Below are 26287 nucleotides of genomic sequence, written 5' to 3'. Positions count from 1 at the left end.
ACAGTCTTAAAAAAGAACAAAGTTGGGGGTCTCATACTTTGTTTTCAAAACCTACTACAAAGCTACAGTAATCAAAACAGGGTGATATTGACAGAAACAGAGACATACAGAACAGTGGAATAGAATAGAGAGCTGAGGAATAAACCCTAACATATATGGTCAAATGATTTTTGACAAGGATGCCAAGACCATTCAATAGGAAGGGTAAGTCTTTTCAACTAGTAGTGCTAGGAAAACTGGATATCCACATGCAAAAGAATGAAGTTGGACTCTTACCTAACACCACATTCAAAACTTAATGCAAAAATGGATCAAGGACCTAAATGTAAGTTCTAAAACAATAAAGCACTTAGAAAAAAACATAGGTCAAAACTTCATCATATTCGATTTCTCATTGACTCTTGGATAGGATAGCAAAGGCACAGGTAACAAAATACAAAAATGGACAAATTGAACTTCATCAAAATTTAAAACTTTGGGGCATCAAAAGACACTATCCACAGAGTATAAAGACAACCCACAGAATGTGAGAAAATATTTACAAATCATATATCTGATAGGGGGTTAATATCCAGAATATATAGAGAACTCCTAAAATTCAATACCAAAAATACCCCAAACAACCTAATTCAAAAATGGGAAAAGGATTTGAATAGACTTTTTTCCAAAGATGATCTACAAATGGCCAGTAAACACATGAAAAAATAGTCAACATCACTAATTAGGGAAATGCTAACCAAAAATACGAGATACAATCTCATACCCATTAAGATGGCTTCTGTCAAAGAAACAGAAAACAAGTGTTGGCAAGGATGTAGACACATCGGAACCATTGTGTACTTTTGGTGGGACTGTAAAATGGTGTGGTTACTGTAGGAACTGGTGGTTCCTCAAAAAATTAAGAATAGAATGACCGTATGATCCAGCGATTTCACTTCTGGCAATATATACAAAAGAATTGAAAGGGTCTCAAAGAGATATATGTACACTTATGTTCATAGGAGCATTATTCACAAAAGGTAAAATGTGGAAGCAATCCACATGTCCATTGACAGATGAATGGATAAGCAAAATGTGGTATATACGTACAGTAGAATATTGTTCAGCTGTGAAAGGAAGGAAAGTGTGACATATGCTATACCGTGGATGAACTTTGAGAACATTATGTTAAGTGAAATAAGCCAGTCATGAAAAGACAAGTACTGTATGATTTCACTTATATGAGGTACCTAGAGTAGTCAAATGCATAGGGATAGAAAGTATCCTGGTGATTTCCAGGGGGAGGGGAAAATGGGGAGTTATTGTTGAACAGGTATAAAATTTCTGTTTTAGAAGGTGAAGAGTTATGGAGATGGATAGCTGTGATGGTGGCACAAAAATGTGAATATACTTAGTACCACTGGACTGATACTTAAAAATGGTTAGGATGATCAACTTTATGTAATGTGTATTTTAAAACAATTTTAAAAAGACATAAAAAAGAATATTCTGCCATTACTCATGAAAACTTTGATAAAATGGACAATTTAGAAAACCTAAAGAAATGGAAAACACATCAGTAGAGTGAAGGAGACTTAAGAGACACCAGCTAATCACAATGTGTGGACCTTATTTGGATCCTGATTCAAAGAAAATGCTGTTGAGAGGTATGAGGTGGAACAAAAGGAAAGGCATACCATATTAAACAGGAATGCTCAACATAACAAAGATGTCATTCTCCCTCAGTTTACCTATAAGTTTAACATGATCTCTATAAATCTGCCAACATTATTTTTTTAATTATAGAATGCTTACAGAAAGAAGTTTTTTTTAAAAAATTTATATTTTATTTATTTTTGGCTGCATTGGGTTCTCATTGCTGCACATGGGCTTTCTCTAATTGCTGGGAGCGGGGGCTAGTCTTTGCTGCGGTGTGCGTCCTTCTCATTGCAGTGGCTTCTCTTGTTGCGGGGCATGGGCTCTAGGCAAACGGGTTTCAGTAGTTGTGGCACACAGGCTGTAGAGCGCAGGCTCAGTAGTTGTGGCACACAGGCTTAGTTGCTCCGTGGCATGTGGTATCTTCCCGGACCAGGGATCGAACCCATGTCCCCTGCACTGGCAGGAGGATTCTTAACCACTGCACCACCAGGGAAGTGCCCAGAAAAAAGTTTTTAAAGTAAGAATAATCAGGAATTTCTGAAAAAGTTAATGAGGGATTATTAATCCTACACGAGAGTAAAACATAGTGTAAGACCATAATAAAACAATGAGGTGTTTGTGCATGCAGAGACTTACAGATTATTAGGACAGACTAGCAGGTCCAGAGATCGTCACCAGTACTTCTGGTAAGTTAGCATCTGATTAAGATGACATTTCACATCAGTAGGGAAAAAGGTGGTCTATGTAATCAATGGTGTAAGGACACCTGGGTAGCTCTCTGGAAAAAGATGTAACTAATATCTCAGAATTACACCAAAATAAATTCTAGGTGGATAAAAATGTGTACAAAGTTAAACCATGTAAGTAAGTACCATAAGAAATCATGGAATTAAAACAAATAAACATAGGGACTGGGGACTTCACTGGTGGTCCAGTGGTTAAGAATCCTTCCAATGCAGGGGACATGGGTTTATTCCCTGGTCGGGAACTAAGATCCCACATGCCACGGGGCAGCTAAGCCCGTGTGCTGCAACAACTGAGTCCACACACTCTAGAGACCACGTGCCACAGCTAGAGAGAAGCCCCCACGACACAATGAAGATACTGCGTGCCGCAACGAAGACCCAATGCATCCAAATAAATAAATATTTTTTAAAAAAAGGAAAAAGGGACTTTCAGGTTCCTTCTTTATTTTATTTTATTTTTAAAATTTATTTATTTATTTATTTTTGGCTGCACTAAGTCTTCATTGCTGCACGTGGGCTTTCTCTAGTTGTGACGAGCGGGGGCTACTCTTAGTTGTGGTGCACGGGCTTCGTGTTGTGGTGGCTTCTCTTGTTGGAGAGTACAGGCTCTAGACGCTCAGGCTTCGGTAGTTGTGTCATGCGGGCTCAGTAGTTGTGGCTCACAGGCTCTAGAGTGCAGCCTCAGTGGTTGTGGCACATGGGCTTAGTTGCTCTGCGGCATATGGGATCTTCCCGGACCAGAGCTCGAACCCGTGTCCCCTGCATTGGCATGCGGATTCTTAACCACTGCACCACCAGGGAAGTCCCAGATGATGATTTTTAGTCTTTCCTAAAATTGATTGAGGGAGTCATGACCAGTAATTTCTTATACATGAAATAGAATAGAAAATACCTAAGGATTTTGAGCTAAGGATGAATATTACATGAAACTTTGTTATAATCATATGTATCAGTAAGTTTATACATATGTGTGTACATGATTATGATGTAAAAATCCTTTTTAAAAATAATTTGCATGGAAAAAGATTAATAAGTCACTGAGGAGGTCCAGTATCTTCCACTGGAAGTCACTAATAATGGTGCCTTCTCAAGTTTCAAGTTCATTTCTCTTAACTTGAATTTCTCTGACAATGATTTGTTTGTTGCACCTTGGTTATCTGATGTGTGAGCTAGACATGTTCTCATTTTCTTTGTTTTGATTTTTCTAGTAACGATGACTGAAGTTTTACCAAAGGAAAAGAAACAGAAAGAGGAGAAGACCATGATTCTTGGTCAAGCTGTGGTGGACCTTCTTCCTTTACTGGAAGGTCAGATGTGTGATTTGCTCAAAAGCAGAAATAAACTTATTTCTCATAAAACTTAGTTCCAGAGAAGTGCAAAAATCAGCCTCAGTGAGTTTGAGGGATTCACTGAAAGATGAGCACAGTTATTTCTGCCTAACCCTTCCTTCTTTGGCTTGACTTGGCCTTCTTTTCGCAGGAGAGAGTTCGTTTGAAACGATGGTCCCATTGCACCCTGTGCCAGGCTCGCCCTTGGAAGCTCTTCGATCAGGTATTAAGGTAATTAGAGTTTTAACTCTTAACATATCAGCCTGATATTCAGTCAAGCCTGTCTGCTCTTAAGGTTAAATTTAGTTGAGTCCAATTCATCAGGCACCTTCTTTTCACAGGCACACATAGTGCTAGGTTCTGGGAAACAAAGATGAATAAGGAAACTCCTACTTTAGGAGTTCATAATCTACACATCAGAGGTTATGACCAGTGTGATTAAATGGTGGGTTGGGGCATATGGACACAGAGTAGGTATCTGTTACTTTGCCCAGGGGTAGATGCAGGGAAGGCTTAACCATGGAAATGCCTCTTTAACTATGACCTGTTGAATTAAATTAAATAGTATATGAATGCATCTAACACACTTTCTGGCATGGTAGCTTGCCTCTGGTCATTGGAGGAGGGGAAGCATGAATTGGTAGGCTGTGTTACTGGTTTGTGTTCTGGACTTTGTTTCCCAGTTCCTCCTGGGATCAGTAGCTTCTTGGGGCACTGCTTTTGCCACTCTTGTGCAAGTACACTCACTCTCAGCAGATACCACAGCTGTCTTCAGTTTTGCACAAGTAAGACCCAACTGCCCCAACTATTCTGAATGCAGTTCCTTACTTAACTGTTGATGTAAGCCCCTTCCTGATTCTTGTTGATTCTGACCTTCGAGCTGCCACAATCCACTCCTACATCTGCTGTGATTCTCTCCTCTTATTTTAGGATGTGATTGGTTTCTTCTAGGTTTTTTTGGTAGATCTGATTTAATTTGCTTTCTGTCTTTCAATGATTCCTAAAAATGTGTAGTCCAGTGATGGCATTTCTTGTTTTCCAGGGCTATTGTAGCATTATTGTTTTATTGGGTATAAAGATAATCATTTAATATCCTTCTGTCATTCCATGTGATTTGTGCTGGAAAGAGGTAGATATCTGGGCTCTATCTGCCTTCCTTGGTCCAGTGTCCCAGTCTATGTACTGTTGATTTCCCTTAGATCTTATAGAAGAAGAGAAGGGAAGGGCTCTAGCTTAGGGATAAAGTTCTCTTCTTGGATTTATCTCTAATTCATGGGACCTTAAAAAAGCTATTTGAATCCTCTGTATGGAAATAATTAAACCTGACCTTCTTACCTTGAGCAATGATGTGAGGTTCAAATGAGATAATGTGAAAAAAGGGAGGCCTCTAGCATTTTCAAATGTCTGCGTAATTTTATTCTTATACAGCAGTGCAGTCTTGAAGTTAAAGTATTTGTGGCGGAGCCCTTATTGACCACAGCCCAGATCTCAGGAGGCAATCTCCTGAAGGTCACATTGGAGGCTGCCTACTCTGTGCCTGAATCCTTCATTCCAATGGGGCTGCTGCAGAACTTCATGGTTGGTCTGCAAGTTCCATCAGCTGGAGAGGTAAAGACTTACAGCAAGATATTTATAGAGATTTAAACACTCATATGGTCATCTCTTCCTCACCTTCTAAGATTTCATTCAAAGCAGGCTCTGTTAATGGCTGAGATTTATTTTAGGCTCAAAAACATAAAGTTTACTTCTGTTTTATACATGCATGTTAATATTTATAGTTTACATGTTATATACATGTATATATATATACTACATATAATTTATATCAATACATACATATTTATGATGGAAAATATATAAAACATTTAAAATCTGACAATTTTAGATGTAGTATTTCTTTTTTTTTTTTTTGCGGTATGCGGGCCTCTCACTGTTGTGGCCCCTCCCAGTGCGGAGCACAGGCTCCGGACGCGCAGGCTCAGCAGCCATGGCTCACGGGCTCAGCCGCTCCTCGGCATGTGGGATCTTCCCGGACCAGGGCACGAACCCGTGTCCCCTGCAGTCAACCACTGCACCACCAGGGAAGCCCTGGATGTAGTATTTCTACACAGATTACTTTTATGCATATATTTTATATAATGTACTTTATTATACAAAACTTTCTTTTAATTCCGGGTTATTTTCTTAGTCCAGATTTCTATAGAATGCTTGTGTATGGGTCTTTTGAGGCTCTTGAGATTTCCAAATTGCTTGCTAAAAAAATGTAATTAGTTAATACTCTTACCTGCTTTATTGCCATTTTACATTTTTCGTATAGAAATCTCCAATTCTCCTTCACCATTTAACATTCCCACCTGCAGTACACAAGGGTTCCAATTTCTCCACATATACCAACACTTGTTATTTTCTGTTTTTTGATAATAGCTATCCTAATAGATGTGAAGTAGCATCTCCTTGTGTTTTTGATTTGCATCCCCCTGGTGACTAATGATGTTGAGCATCTTTTCATGTGCTTATTGGCCATTTGTATATCTTCTTTGGGGAAATGTCTATTCGAGTCCTTCGCCCATTTCTGAATTGGGTTGTTTGTCATTTTGTTGTTGGAGTTTTAGGAGTTCTCTCTATATTTTAGCTATTACTCCCTTATTAGATATGTGATTTGCAAATATTTTCTCCCATTCTATTGGTTGCCGTTTTTACTCTGGTTAGTATCTTTTTTTTTTTTTTTTTTTGCAGTACGCGGGCCTCTCACTGTTGTGGCCTCTCCCGTTGCGGAGCACAGGCTCCAGACGCGCAGGCTCAGCAGCCATGGCGCACGGGCCCAGCCGATCCGCAGCATGTGGGATCTTTCCGGACCGGGGCACAAACCCGTGTCCCCTGCATCAGCAGGCAGACTCTAAACCACTGTGCCACCAGGGAAGCCCAAGTTTAGTGTCTTTTTAAAATAATTAATTTATTTATTTGGCCGTGCCGCATCTTAGTTGCGGCACATAAATTCTTCGTTAGGTTGCCACATGTGAGATCTTTTAGTTGTGGCGTGTGGGATCTTTAGTTGCAGCATGTGGAATCTAGTTCCCTGGTCAGGGATCGAACCCCAGCCCCCTGCATTGGGAGCATGGAGTCTTAGCCACTGGACCACCAGGGAAGTCCCTGGTTAGTGTCTCTTGATACCCCAAAATTTTAAATTCTGATGAAGTTCAATTTGTCCATTTTTTTCTTTTGTTGTTGTAACCAAGAAATCATTGCCAAATCTGATGTCACAAGGCTTTTCCCCCTGTGTTTGTGTGTAAGAGTTTTATAGTTTTAGCTCTTATGTTTAGGCCTTTGCTCCATTTTGAGTTAATTTTTGTATATGGTGTTAGGTAAGAACCAACTACATTCTTTTGCACGTGAATAACTAGCACCTGCTTAGCACCATTTGTTGAAAAGACTGTCCTGTCCCTATTGAATGGTCTTTTGTTTTAAATAAATTTATTTATTTTATTTATTTATTTTTGACTGCATTGGGTCTTTGTTGCTGCACGTGGGCTTTCTCTAGTTGCGGTGAGTGGGGACTACTCTTCATTGTGGTAAGCGAGCTTCTCATTGCAGTGGCTTCTCTTGTTGCGAGCATGGGCTCTAGGTGTGCAGGCTTCAGTATTGTGGCATGTGGGCTCAGTAGTTGTGGCACATGGGCTCAGTAGTTGTGGCTCATGGTCTCTAGAGCGCAGGCTCAGTAGTTGTGGCACACGGGCTTAGTTGCTCTGCGGCATGTGGGATCTTCCCGGACCAGGGCTCTAACTTGTGTCCCCTGCATTGGCAGGCAGATTCTTAACTGCTGCGCCACCAGGGAAGCCCTGAGTGGTCTTGGCATCCTTAATTTCGACAATTTTTGCTGGCATTGGTTTTTTTGGGTTTTTTTTGAGGAGCAGATTTTCAAAGATTCTTACTCTGCTATTCTAGAAATGCCCCTCCTTCACAGAAGTTTTAAAACTTAACCCAAAGAACTAGAATAGTTGAGTTACAGGTTATGCCAATTTTACTTTTTATAAGAGGCTACAGAATTGCTTTCCATAGTTGTACAAACTTACACTTCCATCAACTATGTATAAGCATACCATTCTCTTCACAATGCTGTCAACACAATATTTTCAGACTTTGACTTTGCCCATCTACAGTTTAAAATAGTATCTCATTGTTTTAATGTGCATTTCACTTATTATTAATGATTTTTAGCATGTTTTTATTTAAATGTTGGATTTTTGAATTTCTCTTTCTATAAATTGTCTGTTTATAACTTTATCAATTTTCTATTGCAAGTATATTTTAGATAAATTACAGATATGAAAATGCCTATATTTTTAGCCCTTTGTCAGATTTGTTTATTTTTTAAAAGATAAGTTTTAAAAAGGTACATCATGACTCTCATATAAATATAAAATGACATAAAGTGTTTAAACCAGTTCAGAGGAGAATCTGGGGACTTCCCTGGTGGTCCAGTGGCTAAAGACTCTGTGCTCCCAGTGCAGGGGACCCGGGTTCTATTCCTGGTCAGGAAAGTAGATCCCACATGTGGCAACTAAGAGTTTTCATGCCACAACTAAAGATCCCACATGTGGCAACTAAGAGTTTTCATGCCACAACTAAAGATCCCACATGCCACAGTGAAGATCCCACATGCTGCAACTAAGACTCAACCCAGCCAAATAAAGAAATAAAGAAATATTTTTGAAAAAGGAGAATCTGAACAAATGACCCATATATACAAGCAACTAGGAATCTTGAAATATATTTGCTAATAATTCAAAACTTATCAGCCATAGTGCAATGATCAATTATATCTCCACTGGACAAAATACATGTCCATATCTATGGACAAGAATAATTTGCATTATTATCAATTTTCTATAAATTATGGAATTATAAAATAGCAAGACAATGAAGGACACAGGCCCCTCTTTAGAAACAGATAATCACAGAAGGATCTGTTAGACAACACCTGGCATTCCATTGAAAAGACACTTCAGTAATCTTTTTTTGTCCACTTCAAAGTCTTTCACAAAATTTCCTGATACATGGTATTTATTTCTGTAGAAAGACTATCCCATTTTCTTCAAGAATGGAACTCTGAAGCTTGGAGGGGAAAGAGAACCTGTTCCTCGGCCCAAAAAATGGCCTATTGCCAACATTCTGGCTCCAGGAGCTAATAACATTCCTGATGCTTTCATCGTTGGTGGGCCCTATGAGGAAGAAGAAGGGGAACTCAACCATCCTGAGGTGAGAGAATTAGGCGGATTTGGTGATAATCTCAGTGCACTGACATATGATAAAACATATGTTTACAGTTTGTAAATCACTGTAATTCATATACATCCATCACCTCTTAAAATAAAACAGGTGTATGTCAAAATAAAACAATTATCTATAAAGTTCTGATTAAAATATTTCCTGACTTCTTAAGTCCAACAAACAAAATCATTGATTTAATTCATATTTATTCTTTATTTTATTTGACATTTATTTATTTATGAGTAGGTTATAATACAGTTACAGGTCAAAATAAAACATTAAGAGATATGCAGTTAAAGTCTCCCCCCTCCTCCATGTCTCTTCTTCCTAATTCCTTCCCAGATCATCACCCTGGTAGTTAACCTTTGTTATAGTTTCTTGTGTTTCCTTCTGGTTACATTTTTACGCATATAAAAGCAAAAGTAAATAGTCAAAAGAAGACTCAGAAGCAAAAACATTTAGAAAAGTAAAGTTTCCTCGAAAAGGATGCAAGGGAGTCAGATTTCAGAAAGACTGGCTCAAAGACATCAGTGTAGTAAAAGTCAGGGATCAACTTGTTTTTCTTTAGGGAGTCCAGATTTATAGGAAGTATTCAAAGTCTTGCTGTTTTGAGATCTAGAACCTGTCAAGAAGACTCTGCTATTTTTGCTTTATCTCAAGTGTGAAATGTTTATTTATTTCTTTTTAATTGAGTATATATAAGTGCTTAATCATATTGGAAGTAGGGAAAATGTGTTTTTTCTTCACATACCCATACACACGTATACCTACACGTATTCTTTCCCTGTCATTTTTTTTTTCACAAATGGTGGCATACTCACACACTTCTGCAACTTGCTTTTTTCGCTTTATAGTGTATCTTGGAGATTTCTTCCACATTCTTTTTCTTTCTTTATTTGTACTTGTATAACAGAGCAGGACCCTATGGGACCTTCTGGGGACAGGCCTTTCCCCCAAATCCTCTGCTTTAGCTCCTCTCTGAAGTACCTAGATAATAATATTTGAGGCACATTTCCTGAGCTGTTTTACAGATGTGAAAACCCCCCACCAAATGGAAGATGACCATGAGCACATAGGCCCAGGCCTCCTGGAGCCTAAGTACTGAAAATGTTAACCCCTGTGACACCACCCTGTTCCCTCACCATCAGCCAATTAGAGAATTGTGCATGAGCTGATCACATACCTTGCGACCCCCCTGCCCCCCCCACACCGGGCTTTTAAAAATTTTTGCTGAAACTCTTCAGAAAGCTTGGGGTTTTTATGGCATGAGCCACCCGTATCCTTGCATGGCCCTGAAATAAACCTTTTTTTCTCTGCTCCAAACTCCAACGTTTTGGTTTGTTTGGCCTCGCTGTGCATTCGGCACACGAACTTGCGCTAACACTTGCTTTATGATATACTTTTTTTAAAGTATAGACATACTTTAACTTGCTTAACCAGTCTCCTGTTGGTGAACATTTCAGTTGTTGAAATTATTTTCTTCTTGTTCCTTCCCTTCCTCTTTCTTTCTTTCTTTCTTTCTCTTTCACTCTTACTTCACATTTTTCTACAACCTATGTTTGTCAAGAGCATAGAAAATGCTGTAAACACATTTGCAAATGTATTTTGAATGAGCTGATAATCATTAGTGGAAACATTCAATAAAGTAATTTTACAATGAGTGGTTGAATTACTTTCAGTATCTGATTCTAAATATTTTAAATAGAGATAAGGCTAGCAATATTTTAAAAACATTGTGCAGTGTCTTTTCTCATCATTGTGATTACTAAAAATTCATACTCTTCTTACATTAATGTTTTCATTTAGAGCAGATATTTTATTTTAGATATTTAGATTTTATATTGCATTTTAATTTAGATAACTAGTTCTCAACCCTGGTTGCTCATCACAGTCACCTGGAAAGCTTTTAAAATAGTAACCATGGCCAGGCTCTAACCCAGATCAATTACATAAGAATTTACTTTTAAAATAATACCAATGCCCAGTTTTTGATTTTTTTTTTATCAGCTCCCAGATAATTCTAATATGCATCCACGGTTGAGAATCACTGATTAAGGTTATGTGAGTGAATATTTGGCAGTTAGTATTAGATTGATATAAGGATAATATAAGTATTTTATTTTATATACTGTATTAATAGTAAAGTACCCTAAAATTTAAGATGGTGGTAGTATTTTCAGTAGTAGTCATACTTATAGTAGTATTAGTAGTAGTAATAAAAGTATTGTGACCAAATCCATTAAAAGAATGCCCCACAGATGGAGCAGGAGACAACCATGGCATACTGAGAGAGTAAAAGTCTCTGTCTTATGATTTTATAGGACAGGGAATTTAGGAACCAAGCAGAGTGCATAAAGAAAAGGATTACTTGGGACTTGGAAAGTCGCTGCTACCTTGATCCTCCTGCAGTGATCAGGTAGGAAGAGGGAGGGAATATGTCTAACCAACAGAGATGTAGGTGGGAAGAAATGTTGCTTTTGTTTATTTATATTTGAGTTAAGGTGATCCTGAGGTTCTCTTCCACCACATCTGCTAATAGCAGGCTTCTAGTGATGGTAGCTTAACCATGGGGGATTCTTGTTTCGTTCAGAGCTGGTATGTGTGGTGGCTCTACAGTATTATTAGGTATCCAGGCTCAATCTTTCTCTTTGCTCTACCTTCTTTAACATGTACGTTCCATCCACAAGGTTGTCTCATGGTTCAAGATGGCTATTGGAGCTCCAGCCTGCACTTTCACATTCCTGTCGGAATGTTGGAAGAGGGGAGTGCTTATGGATTAAAAAAGGACACATGCTGGCTGTATTAGCCCCTCTTATAGAACCTTCCTGGAATCTGACAACCCCTGTTTACATCTCATTGGCCATCTCTCGATGCAAAAGAGGCTTAGGAAATAATGGTTTTGTTGGACACATTGTCACCCAGACTAGATCAGGATTTATATACTAAAGCAGAACATGACACAGTTTTGTGTGGGTAACTATCGGTCTCTGTCACAGTGACCTGGAGATTAGGGAGAGGTGAGAAATAGAGGATTATCAATATATGTATAATCTGAATGAAAATCTCTGTTTTTTCAAATAATAGACTATTTTTTAGAACAGTTTTAGGATTACAGAAAAATTGATCAGATATTTCAGAGTTCCTATATACCCAATTTGACAGTAGTATATAATATTAATGTACATTGTTGGATTTGATTTGCTGATATGTTATTAAGGACACATTGTTACTATTATTACTTTGAACAGTTATCTATTTGACTAATTAAAAATAAGAAAAAAATTTTAATTTATTTTACTTTAATCTGTTTCATTCTCTGATTTTCTTCCTTTCTTTATGTAGATCCACGTTTCTGGCCCACATCATTTCCTTTTCTCTGAAGACTTTTAGCATTTCTTTTTTTTTTAATAGGCATTTAAAAAAATTAAATTTATTTGTTTTCATTTTTGGCTGTGTTGGGTCTTTGTTGTGTGTGCAGGCTTTCTCTAGTTGCGGCGAGCGGGGGCTACTCTTCATTGCAGTGCGTGGGCTTCTCATTGTCGTGGCTTCTCTTGCTGGGGAGCACGGGCTCTAGGCATGCGGGTTTCAGTAGTTGTGGCACGTGGCTCAATAGTTGTGGTGCACGGGCTTAGTTGCTCTGTGGCATGTGGGATCTTCCCAGACCAGGGCTCAAACCTGTGTCCCCTGCATCGGCAGGCGGACTTCCAACCACTGCGCCACCAGGGAAGCCCCCAACTTTTAGCATTTCTTGCATGGCAGGTCTACTGGCCACAAATTCCTTCCATTTTTGTTTGACTAAGAAAGTATTTTTCCTTCACCTTTGAAGGATAATTCCACTAGATACAGAATTCTAGGTTGGTGGTTTGTTTCTACACCACTCTCTTCTTGCTTGCATGATTTCTGAAAGGAAGCCCAATGTAATTCTTATCCTTATTCCTCCATAGGTGAGGTGTTTTTTTCTCTGACTTCTTCCAAGATTTTCTCTTTCTCTTTGGTTTTCTGCAGTTTGAATATGATATACCTAGGTGTAGTTTTTTTTTTTGTATTTATTGTGCTTGGTGTTCTCTGAGCTTCCTAGATCTGTGGTATCTGCCATTAATTTGGTAAGATTTGTAGCCATTATGACTTAAGATATTTCTTTTGCTTCTTTCTCCCTTTCTTCACCTTCTGGTATTCCTGTTATACCTTTTGTAATTGTCCCACAGTTCTTAGATATTCTGTTGTGATTTTTAAATTTTTTTCCCCTTTCCATTTCAGTTTGGGAAGTTTTTATTGGCTCAGTGGCTTCAAGATCACTGAGTCTTTCCTCAGCTATGTCCAGTCTGTTGATAAGCCCATCAGAAGAATTGTTCCTTTTTTTTAGTGTTTTTGATTTCTAACATTTCCTTTTGATCCTTTCTTAGAATTTCCATCTCTTTGCTTACATTACCCATCTGTTCTTGCATTTTGTCTGCTTAATCCATTAGAGTTCTTAACATACTAATCATAGTTATTTAAAATTTTCTATCTGGTAATTTCAAAATCTGTGTCATATCTGAGTCTAGTTCATATGCTAGCCTTGTTTCTTCAGACTGTATTTTTTCTTGCCTTTTACCATTCCTTGTAGTTTTTTATTGAAAACTGGACATTATGTTTTGGGTAGTAAGAAATATGGTAATTAGGTTTTTTACTGTGAGTTTTTATGTTAACCTGGCTAGGAGGTAGGCTGTGTTTAACACTTGCTGTAGCTGTAGATGCTAGAGGCTTCAGTGTCCTTTTGCTCCTTCCCTGTTGTCTTTGGTTTTGCTAAGAGCTCTTTCCTAAACAGGGTTTGTGTTTTGCAGATTCTCAGTTATAATTCACTGTTATTATACTGGATCCTGTTGATGTGTGGCGGTAAGGTGTTGGGGAAGGGAAGTGTTCTATAATCCTGTGATTAAATCTCAGTATTTTAATGGGTTTGAGCCCGTAGGTTGTGACTTCATAAGTGTGTAATAGTCTTTTTTTCTTCCTCTCTTCGTGTGAGACAGGAAGGCTAAATAGGACTGGAGTTGTCTAATTGCCCTTTCCCTGGGTCAGATAAAACTCTGGTGAAGTAGTTTCCCTTACAGAGCAGGCCTTTGTTATGGAGAATACTCTGGACATATTTTAATATGGTTACCTTTCCTTTCTCCCTGCCTAAGGCTATTCTCTTGCTTTCACAATGAGAGTCTGATGGAGCTCCTTGATTTAAAACCCAAGAACGTGTGGGGACCCCCTAAGACTGGGCACCCAGGAGTTTTTAACTCTCTGGTTAGTTCACTCTCAGCCTCCAACAATCTTTCAAAATTATCATTAAAGTGTTTCTACCAGTTACTGGCTCTAATGGCTTCTGATGCCTGTAAGCTGATTTCAGCTGTGATTCTCTGTACTTGCCTGTTTCTCTAAACTTCCAGGTGGCAATTTGCCCTGTGAACTTAATTCTTAGATGGATCTAAGAAAAGTCATTGATTTTCAGTTTGACCAGCTTTTTCCTTACATATGCCTTTATTTTTTTAATTAATTTATTTGTTTGGCTGCATTGGGTCTTAGTTGAGGCACGCAGACTCTTTGTTGCGGCGTGTGGGCTTCTCTCTAGTTGTGGTGCGCGGGCTCAGTAGTTGCTGCGCACAGTCTCTCTAGTTGTGGCGCTAGGGCTCCAGAGTGCGCAGGCTCAGTAGTTGTGGCGCACGGGCTTAGTTGCCCTGTGGCATGTGGGATCTTAGTTCCTCCACCAGGGTTCGAACCCTCATCACCTGCATTGGAAGGTGAATTCTTAACCACTGGACCACCAGGGAAGTCCCTGACCAGCTCTTTTCTTGTTGTGAGGACAGGAGTGATAGCTTCCAAGCTCTTTATGTGTTTGAGCTGACAATGGAAGTCTTACTATGATTATTTTCACAGTAGAAATAAATGTACTTTATACTATTTGCATACTTGTCTGATTATTTCTTTAGAATAAATCACTAGAAGTGGAATTTGTGGGTCAAAGGCTATGAACATTTTAAAGACTTTTGATTCATGTTGTCAAACTGCTCTCAAAAATATACAATTTGCTTCTGCTAGCAGTATAGTATAATTATTTTTGGAATTTTATTGCTATGAGAAGGTTTTTTTGTTTTGTTTTGTTTTTGCGGTACGCGGGCCTCTCACCGTCATGGCCCCTGCGGTTGCGGAGCACAGGCTCCGGACGCGCAGGCTCAGCGGCCATGGCTCACGGGCCCAGCCCCTCCGCGGCATGTGGGATCTTCCCGGACCGGGGCACGAAGTCGTGTCCCCTGCATCGGCAGGCGGACTCTCAACCACTGCGCCACCAGGGAAGCCCTATGAGAAGGTTTTAAAAGCCCACACGCCTAATAAAAATTTTTACATATGTGTATTCCATTACTTTTTAAGAGAGGAATACTTCCTTTTGACCTAAATTATACTAACCCCATTTTTGCATGTAATGCTAATGGGCTGATTTTTGATCTGCAGTTTTCAGAAGCGAATTGCTGATTGTCGATTTTGGCCTGTAGAGATCACAAGGGTTCCTCTGGTTACTGTACCCAAAGGGAAATCTGCTAAATTTGAGAAGGTAAATTAGTTTACTTAAAAATATTTATATAAGAAATGCTGGGTCAGACCCAACCTGTTTTTCTGCTTCTAATTCTGATACCAAAGGAAAATATGAACTGTGTGGCTGCTCCCTAGGGTGACCAGCTCATCCTGATTTGCTTAATAGTTTCTCGGTTTTAGTGCTGAAAGTCTCATATCCCAGGAAACTCCCTTGTTCCTGGCAAATCAGGATGACTGGTAACCCTAGTTCCCTATTGTCCACTAACAATTATTTAGGCTTTATTCTCAGTTATCCTGTTTTCCTCTAGCTCTTTATTATAGTTTTAACATGGGTAAAACCATGAAAAATGGCTTTTTTTAATGCTTTTCTTTTCTTTTTTTAAAAAAAATTATTAATTTAATTTATTTATTTTTGGCTGCATTGGGTCTTCGTTGCTGTGTGCGGGCTTTCTCTAGTTGCGGAAAGTGGGGGCTACTGTTTGTTGCAGTGTGCAGACTTCTCATTGCGGTGGCTTCTTTTGTTGCAGAGCATGGGCTCAGTAGCTGTGGCTCGCGGGCTCTAGAGCTCAGGCTCAGTAGTTGTGGCGCACGGGCTTCGTTGCTCCATGGCATGTGGGATCTTCCCGGACCAGGGCTCGAACCTGTGTCCCCTGCATTGGCAGGCAGATTCTTAACCACTGCACCACCAGGGAAGCCCCCAAATAGCCTTTTAATACATCAAAAGTAGTTAAATATTGGCAATATGGTTCAACCTACTACATCTTTCTAAATTTATTTTAGACTTACCTACTTAAATTGTTTTAGCCCACTAATTAGAGTAATAGGATTCATAGGTGTACTACTATGCTGAAAAGATACAGCTTTGATGAGCCTAGAAAAGTTCTCTACTGTATTTTGTTTGTTTGTTTATGATAAAAATAAATGCATTTGTCCAAATGACTGTGTTTTCAGTTCATCCCACTTACTATGCCAACAGTTGCTTCCTATCATGCTGAAGAAGAAAACCATGGGAAATAGCCTAAGAAATGTCCCCTGCAAAAAGTCTTTTTTAAAACTTGAAATATAGTTGTTGCACAATATTATTAGTTTCAGGTGTACTACATAATGATTTGACACTTGCAAACATTATGAAGTGTTCACCATGATAAGTCTAGTAACCATCTGTCCCCAAAGTTATTACAATATTATTGACCACGTTCTTTATGCTGTATATTATATCTCTGTAACTTATTTGTTATATAACTGGTGGTTTGTACCTCTTAAGCTGCTTCACCTGTTTCTCCCACCCCTTCCAGCAACCACCCTTTTTTCTCTGTATCTCTGAGTCTGTTTTTGTTTTGTTTTAGTCTTTTTTTTTTGATTCCATGTATAAGTGAGATGACATGGTATTAATCTTTCTCTGTCTGACTTATTTCACTTAACATAATACTGTCTAGATCTATCCATGTTGTCACAAATGGCAAGATTTCAATTTTTATGGCTAAGTAATATTCCATAGTGTGTGTATATATATATATATATATATTATATATATACATACCACATCTTCATTTATCTTTTGATGGACAACTAGGTTGCTTCCATATCTATTTTAAGTAATGCTGCAGTGAACATTGGAGTGCATATATCTTTTCAAGTTCATGTTTTTGTTTTCTTTGGGTAAATGCCCCAAGGTGAAATTGCTAGATCATATGGCAGGTCTATTTATAATTTTCTGTGGAACCTCTGTAGTGTTTTCCATAGGATCTTACCAATTTACAATCCTACCAACAGTACATGAGGCTTCCTTTTTCTCCACATCCTCGCCAGTGCTTATCTGTTGTCTTTTGATGGTAGCTATTCTGACAGGTGTGAGGCGGTATTTCATTGTGGTTTTGATTTGCATTTCCCTGATTGTTAGTGATGTTGGGCATCTTTTCATGTGTCTGTTGGTTATCTGTATGCCTTCTTTGGAAAAATGTCTATTAAGGTCTTCTGCCTGTTTTTAAATCAAGTTGTTTGTTTTTTTTGATGTTGTATGAGTTCTTTGGATATTAACCCCTTTTTAGAAATATAGTTTGCAAATATTTTTTCCCATTCAGTATGTGGCCTTTTCATTTTGTTCGTAGTTTCTTTCACTGTGCAAAAACATTTATTATTTTTTAAAATATTTATTTATTTATTTAGGCTGCACCGGGTCTTAGTTGCAGCACATGGGATCTTCATTGCGGCATGTTTTAGTTTCTTTATGCAGGATTTTTAGTTGTGGCACATGGGCTTAGTTGCTCCGTGGCATGTGGGATCTTCCCAGACCAGGGATTGAACCCGTGTCCCCTGAATTGGCAGGTGGATTCTTAACCATTGCGCCACCAGGGAAATCCCAATGATGCATTTTAAAATGGGAATGTTTTCTTAATTTCTCTTTCTGCTAATTTGTTGTTAGTATATATAAATGCAACTTATTTCTGTATGTTAATTTTGTATCCTGCAAATTTATTGAATTCATTTATTCTAGTAGTTTTTGGATGGTGTCTTTAGGATTTTCTATATACAATATCGTGTTGTCTGCAGTGACAGTTTTACTTCCTCCTTTCCAGTTTTCCTTTTATTTCTTTTTGTTGTCTGATTGCTATGGCTAGGACTTCTAATACTATGTTGAATAAAAGTGGTAAGAGTGGGCATCCTTGGGACTTCCCTGATGATGCAGTGGTTAAGAATCCGTCTGCCAATGCAGGGGACACGGGTTTGAGCCCTGGTCTGGGAAAATCCCACATGCCACAGAGCAACTAAGCCCGTGCGCCACAACTCCTGAACCTGTGCTCTAGAGCCTGCTAACCACAACTACTGAAGCCCAAATGCCTAGAGCCCGTGCTCTGCAACAAGAGAAGCCACTGCAATGAGAAGCTGGCGCACCGCAACAAAGAGTAGCCCCTACTCGCTGCAACTAGAGAAATGCCCGTGCAGAGCAACGAAGACTCAATGCAGCCAAAAATAAATAAATAAATCAACAAATAAATAAAAATAAATGTTAAAAAAAAAAGAGTGGGCATCCTTGTCTTGTTCCCAATCTCAGAGGAAATGCTTTCAGCTTTTCACCTTTGAGTATGATGTTGGCTTTAGATTTGTCATATATGGCCTATATTATGTTGAGGTATGTTCTCTCTATACCCAGTTTGTTGAGAGTTTTTATCATAAATGGATGGTGAATTTTGTCAAATGCTTTTTATGCATCTATTGAGGTGATCATATAATTGTTATTCTTCAGTTTTGTTAATGTGGTATATCACATTGATTGATTTGTGGATATTAACCCATCCTTGCATCCCTGAGATAAATCCCACTTGATCATGGTGTACGATTCTTTTAATGTATTGTTGAATTCAGTTTGCTAATATTTTGTTGAGGATTTTGGCATTTATGCTCATCAGGGATATTGGCCTGTAATTCTCTTTTCTTGTGATATCTTTGTCTGGTTTTGGTATCTTTGTAATATATAATATGTATTGGCTAACATTCCTTAGATTTCTAAAGCAATATAATGTTATCACATGAAGATAGGGCTTTTAATCTAATTTCTAATTATTGTTATAATCAGCTAAATCAAAGAGATTACTTTTTTTATAAAGATTTTTTTTTGATGTGGACCATTTTTAACATCTTTACTGAATTTGTTACAATATTGCTTCTTTTTTTATGTTTTGGTTTTTTGGCCACTAGGCATGTGGGATCTTAGCTCCCCAACCAGGTATCGAACCCTCACCCCCTGCATTGGAAGGCGAAGTCTTAACCACTGGACCACCAGGGAAGTCCCTCAAAGAGATTACTTTTAACCTTGTAGAAATTAACTGTGTTTTCTTTCACTAAACTGATTTTTTTCTTTCACTAAACTTTCTTCCACTGATTTTTTTCCTTATAAAAGTTTTCTATGGCAAACCATACAACCATTAAAAATTATGTTAAAATATATTTACTGACATGTTCTTCATCTTTGTAATGAGAATTTAGATGAGATTAGGGTTGGCAAATACATGACAGCAGACTGTCAGTCATCCTCCTTCATCCATGGCAGATATTACTGATCAATCAAAGCATTCTTTTCTTTTGAACCCAAATAAGGACACAGAATCTTTCTCAACACAGTATTCTAAAACACCTCCACTAATTGGTTAGAACTTAAGCATAAATTAAATCGTATGTGTCGTCACTGATGCAGATGATTTGTAAGGCCCCTCTCATTCGTATGAATCTGTAAACTAAAGCTAAGGCCACAATCTGTTTTCTTTTAAGCTTTTGTTGTTATTACTGATTTTTGCAAAGCTTCACTTTTTTCTAAGAAGCAACATGGTGAAATTGACATTTTGGTTGAATATATATTATTAATTAGTTTGCATATGTGTTGATCCAACTATTATCTTTACTGTTCATAGTGTTAGTATACGTTATCTCAGAGATCATGGTGTTTTTAAACCCAATTATAAATAAATAGATAAATGAGCAGAGACCCAAAATGTCTACGTAACTGACCCAAATCAAGTAGCTCAGCTAGTCCTAAAGTCAGGTCTTTGAACTGCTAAGTCAGAGTTCCATACTTCAGCTACATTACTCTGTAGCACTAACAGCTCTCTGTTTTTATTCCTTTAGACTGATGATGAAGGTCGGCTTTCATTTCATGGTGTGGCTTATGTTAATATGGTGCCATTGCTGTATCCAGGTGTGAAGAGGATTCGGGGAGCTTTTCATGTTTACCCTTACTTAGGTAGCACAGTCTATGAAAAGGTAAGAAAAATTTGAAGAGAGGGTATCATCCTAATTTATTCTTATGTATGTGTTTACCTACATCTTTAGCACACATAGCTTTGCAATTGATATTTGGAACCAGCTGGTATACTGGGATGTTAAATATGGAACCTTGAAGTCTTCTGCCCTTGAACCTTAAAAACTTTAGGATAATGAAATCCAAAAACTGGAAACAACCCAAATCTCCATCAATAGGTGAACAGAAAAACAAATTATATGGTATAGCCATACAATGGACTACTACTCAGCAATAAAAAGGAATGAGCTATTAACACGTGCAACATGGATGGATCTCAAATGCATTATGATAAATGAAAGAAACCAGACGAAAGAGAGTACATGCTGTATACTGCCAATGAAATACAATTATCAGAAAGTAGTGGCAGAAAGCAGATCAGTGGTTGCTTGGGAACAGGGATAGAGGGAAGAATGGACTACAAAAGAAATATGAGGTAAGTTTTAAGGATGATGGAAATACTGGTTATTCTAATTGCAGTAATGGCTTCACATGTGTATACACATGTCAAAATTGATCAAATTGTATATTTTAAATATGTAATTTATTATACAGGCATACCTCATTTTATTGCCCTTTGCTTTATTACTCTTCACAGATATTGCATTTTTTTTTTACAAATTGAAGGTTTGCAGCAACCCTGAGATGATGAGCGAGTCTATGGGTGATATTTTTCCAACAGCATCTGCTCACTTTGTGTCTCTGTGTCGCATGTTATTAATTCTCACACTATTTCAAACATTATCATTATTGTTATATTTGTTATTGTGATCTGGGATCTGTGTTGTCACTAGTGTAATCATTTTGGCCTTTTTTAACAATAAAGTATTTTTAAATTAAGATCTTTACTTTTATTTTTTAATTTTTGGCTGCATTGAGTCTTCACTGCTGTGTGCCGGCTTTCTCTAGTTGTGGCGAGCGGGGACTACTGTTCGTTGCGGCGGTGACTTCTCTTGTTGTGGAGCACAGGCTCTAGGCGCGTGGGCTTCAGTAGTTGTGGCACGTGGGCTCAATAGTTGTGGCTCGCAGGCTCTAGAGCACAGCCTCAGTAGTTGTGGTACATGGGCTTAGTTGTTCATGGCATGTGGGATCTTCCCAGGCCAGGGCTCAAACCCATGTCCCCTGCATTGGCAGGTGGATTCTTAACCACTGTGCCACCAGGGAAGTCCCTGTACATTGTTTTTTAAGACACTGCTATTGTACACTTAATAGATTACAGTATAGTGTAAGCATAACTTTTATGTGTACTGGGAAACCAAGATAACCATTATTTGCTTTATTGCAGTTATTTGCTTTATTGAGGTGGTCTGGAACCAAACTTGTAATAACTCCAGAGTAAGCCTGTATTTCAACTTTACCTCAATAAAGTTGGAAAGAAAATCTTCCAAATAATGAAGTATTGTGTGTTAAGTATGCAAAAACTTAAATATATGTACTGATTAATGAGCTATAATATAGTTCTTGCAATTTTCAGGTGTTAAAATACACATTATTTATTTATTTATTTAAGCAAAAAATCAACTTTATCATGTTTCTTCTTAGGAGAAAGTGAGGCTTTGTAAAACACAACAGTAATAACAACAAAAACGTATTACTATTTTATCATTATTAGGACAAGTATTTCTCAATAACAGAGTCATGAAAGATCCATCAGCTGTTTGAAAACCAACTGAGTCATAAACTCTATATAAGTATCCTTTGAATCAGAAATCAAACTTATAGGGATTTGTCTGAAATAAATCATTTAATAGGATCAAAACCCTCCTATTCATGAAAACTTTTGGGGATCAATAATAGCAAGACTAAAATTAAGATTAAATGTCTAATAATAGAGAAAGGATTAATAAATTATTGTAAATAAAAATGGTGGAATATGCATCCATTAAAAAGATAATCATTAATGTTTTGTAGATAGTTAAATGAAAAAAAGAAAGCAAAAATTTTACATATAGCATAGATCATGATAAATTCCAAGTGAGTTTATTAAAATAAGTTAAATGTGAAGTCTATAAAAATAGAAGTGTCTATTAATTAAAGATATGAATTAAGGGAAGACTTCCTGTGCTTGAAAACAAATGAAAGATATAAAAGATTTAGATTGCCAAAAAATAAAAATCTTCTATACATAGAAGAAACCATCATTAACAAAATTATAATGTAACTAAAAAATTGGGAAAAATATTTGAATACATATCAGAAGATGGCTACTATTTCTAAAATATAAAGCACTTTATTGTATCAATCATATCAAGATATTTTTGGTGAATCTGAGGGAAACAATATATTAACCGAAAGGTTATAGGCTTTGATGTCAGGCCAGTTTCTAGACTGAATTCTGGAACTGCCAGACAGGCTGCCATTTACTGACTTTGGGCAAGTGACTAAATTTCTCTTAACTTTATTCATCAGTAAAATGGAGACACTGCTTGTTTCCTAGAATTGTTTTACATATTAAATGAGATAAAATATGTAAAGAACTAGGGATATAGTTGACACACAAACATTTTTGCCTGTTACTTTTATTATACCCATATGAAGGAGAATATTGTGCATATATTAAAAATTATTCTCATGAAAACTTTAAAAACAGATGATGCATGTGATAGTCTGTTAAATGAAAAAGGATATAAAACTACATCCACTATGATCATAACTTTTTAAAAATATATAATCATAATTTTTTAAATATATAAAAAATACTGGGGAGGAAACATTTCTGGGTATGTCTGAGTGAGGAGGTTGTCAAATTTTCTCCCCCTAAAAGCAACTGTAAAGCTGGACAAATTGACAAAATGCCATTTCAGTGCTCTGGAAATTGACCAAAGGCATCAACAAACTGAGAAGTATTCATGCATGAAAAACAATGGAGTTTGAGGCATTCTTGCCTAGATCTGCTCCTAAACCACCTCCCCCTACCTCTTCTCTAATTTAGCTTAATCAGTGAGGTGGTTCTTCTAGGGCAGGATGGGCTGTGAGGGCCAGCAACTTTGCTGCCACAGAGAGGGCTCACAAAATTTGGAGCAGTGGGTGAAGGACCCATGGCTGACAATGTCGTTGGTTGAAATGGAGATCTTGGTGGAGAGCAACCAACATATTGTAATGAGAGTCCTAGGAGAAAAGAGAAAGAGGCAGAAGTTATGTATATAAAAATAATGTCTGAAAATGTCCCCTGTTTGATAAAAACATTAATCTACATGCCTAAGAAGTTCAGAGAATTCCAGGTAGGAAAAGCATATGGAAGTCTATAGTATACACATTATAGTGAACTATTGAAAGAAAAAGAAAATTGTGAATTCAACAGGAGAAAAATGATTCATCACTTACAGGGGAGCACCAACATGGTTAACAGTTGATTTTTCATCCAAAACAATGGAATCCTGAAGGCAATGGAAACACAGATTCAAAGTGTTGAATGAAAACGCTATCAACCAAAAATGAAGGTGAAATAAACACATCCATGGATAAACAAGTATTGAAAGAATCTGTTGCTAATAAACCTGTCTTGCCAGGATTACTAAAGTATGTCCTTCAGCTTGAAAGAATATAAACCAAATGATAAATTGAATCCACAAGAAGAAATGAACACTAGAAATGGTTAAATGTAAGTAAGTATAAAAGATTTTAGAAATATATGTTTTTCTCATATTTGCTCTTAATTTCTTTGAAAGATGTGATTATATAAAGCATTAGTTTTATTATTGGGTTTGTAACATACATAGATGTAATTTATATGATAATAGTAGCATAAAGGAAAGAGGATAGAATGGAGCTATAGCACAGTAAAGTTTATATATTTTATCAGAATTAAATTAGTCTCAGTGTGAAATAGATTGTGATTAGTTCAGATGCATATTGTAATCTCTAAAGCAACCACTAAGAAAAGCGTGTGTGTGTGTATGTGTGTGTTTGTGTTTGTGTACATATACCATATGCGTATACTCAAGTATATATATATTTAACATTAAAACAAGGCACTTAAAGAAGGAAGAGAGGAACAAAAAAGACAAGATAAATAGAAAAGAAATAGCAAAATGTCAAATAATAAATGTAAATATTTCAACAATAACATTATATGTGAGTAGTCTAAGCACCCCAATGAAAGAGATTATGAGACTGCATTTTAAAAATATCAAGATTTGAGAAAGATAAATATTATATCACTTATGTAGAATCTAAAAAATAATACAAATGAATCTATATACAAAACAGAAACAGACTCACAGACATAGAAAATAACTTACGGTTACCAAAGGGGAAAGAAAGTGGGGGGAGGGATAAATTAGGAGTATGGGATTAACTGACATGAACTACTATACATAAAATAGATGAGCAACAAGGATTTACTTCAGAACACAGGGAATTGTTTTCAATATCTTGTAATAACCTCTAATAGAAAATAATCTGAAAAACATATATAACTGAGTCACTTTTCTGTACACCTGAAACTGATACAATATGGTAATTGAACTAATACTTCAATTAAAAAAAATCAAGATTCAATGATATGCTGTCTATAACAAATACATTTTGCTTCAGACACACATAAGTTGAAGTAAAAGGATGGAAAAGATATACTATGCAAATAGAAAGCATGATGGAGCTGAGTAGCTATATTTATATCAGACAAAATAGACTTCAAGATGAGTAATATTACTAAAGACATAGAGTGGCATGTCATAATAATTAAAGGGTCAATTAATCAGAAGGATAGGATTTATAAATTATTATATATAATGTGTAAATTATAAGTGAATACACACAACAGAATCTCATAATACATGAAGCCAAACCCAACAGAATTGAAAGGGGTAATAGACAATTTGACAGTAGCATTTAGAAATTTCAATATTCCACTCTCAATACTTGGCAGAACAACTATATAGAAAATCTCTGTTAAACATAAACTTACCATACAACCCAGAAAATCATTCCTAGGAACCTACCCAAGAGAACTGAAAACCTGCATTTACATGAAGACATGTACATGAATGTTCATAGCAGCATTATTCATAATAGCTAAAAACTCACAACAGTCCAAATGCCCACAACTGGTGAATCAATAAACAAATTGTGGCATATCTATATTAGGGAATACTATTTAGCAGTAAAAAAGGAATGAACTACAATTAATGTAATATGCCAAAATCATTGAATTTTTTTTTTTTCCTGGAGCAAAACTGGAATAATTTACTTCCTTGTCTCTGTTGGACTTGCTGCTGAAACAGAACCTGCTTTCACCCTTGTTGGTGGCCTGTTCCATTCTGATACTTGGTTGGATATTGCCCAGTGAATTCCATTTTAATCTTCATGGGCTAGCAGTCTATAGTACCCCTAGCCTAAACAGAGAATATCCAAAATTATAAATATTTCATTGTGTTTCAACCAAGCAGAAAAACATCCTCAGGAAGGTGCTGCCTAGGCCTGTAAATCAGATTTTTTTTTCCCAAGTCACTGAATTTTGACTACACTTTAAACGGGTGAATTGTATGGAATGTTAATTTTATCTCAGTAAAGCTGTTTTAAAAAAAGAGTGAACTGGGCTTCCCTGGTGTCACAGTAGTTGAGAGTCCGCCTGCGGATGCAAGGGACATGGGTTCGTGCCCCGGTCCGGGAAGATCCCACATGCCACAGAGCAGCTGGGCCCGTGAGCCATGGCCGCTGAGCCTGCGCGTCCGGAGCCTGTGCTCCGCAACGGGAGAGGCCACAACAGTGAGAGGCCCGCGTACTGCAAAAAAAAAAAAAAAAAAAAAAGTGAACTCTGAAGGCTTTGCAGATGTGATTCGTGCCCTGTGGCACCCTGACTCCTGCGAAGCTGTGAATCCTACTCGATTCCGAGGTGTCTTCCAGAAATATGTTCCCTCCTTCTCTGGATACAGCCAGCAGGATGCCCAAGAGTTTCTGAAGCTCCTCATGGAGCTGCTACACTTCGAAATCAACTGACGAGGCCGCCGGGCTCCACC

At 37.4% G+C, this 26287-nt stretch overlaps 1 protein-coding gene across 1 annotated transcript in view; it reads left to right on the top strand.

Annotated features, from left to right (window-relative positions):
- The window catches only part of CFAP70 (cilia and flagella associated protein 70), an 88296-nt gene that overhangs the window by 15096 nt on the left and 46913 nt on the right, over positions 1 to 26287 (top strand). The window contains exons 4-10 of the mRNA XM_082674045.1: positions 3593 to 3691; positions 3864 to 3943; positions 5141 to 5320; positions 8786 to 8968; positions 11302 to 11396; positions 15455 to 15554; positions 20156 to 20290. Coding sequence (XP_082530171.1) covers positions 3593 to 3691; positions 3864 to 3943; positions 5141 to 5320; positions 8786 to 8968; positions 11302 to 11396; positions 15455 to 15554; positions 20156 to 20290 — 872 coding nt within the window. The remainder of the gene's footprint in view (positions 1 to 3592; positions 3692 to 3863; positions 3944 to 5140; positions 5321 to 8785; positions 8969 to 11301; positions 11397 to 15454; positions 15555 to 20155; positions 20291 to 26287) is intronic.

The sequence above is a fragment of the Grampus griseus genome (genome assembly GCF_964374135.1).
Source record: "Grampus griseus genome assembly, chromosome: 16".
Lineage (NCBI taxonomy): Eukaryota > Metazoa > Chordata > Mammalia > Artiodactyla > Delphinidae > Grampus > Grampus griseus.
This window is presented reverse-complemented; position numbering and strand designations above follow the sequence as displayed.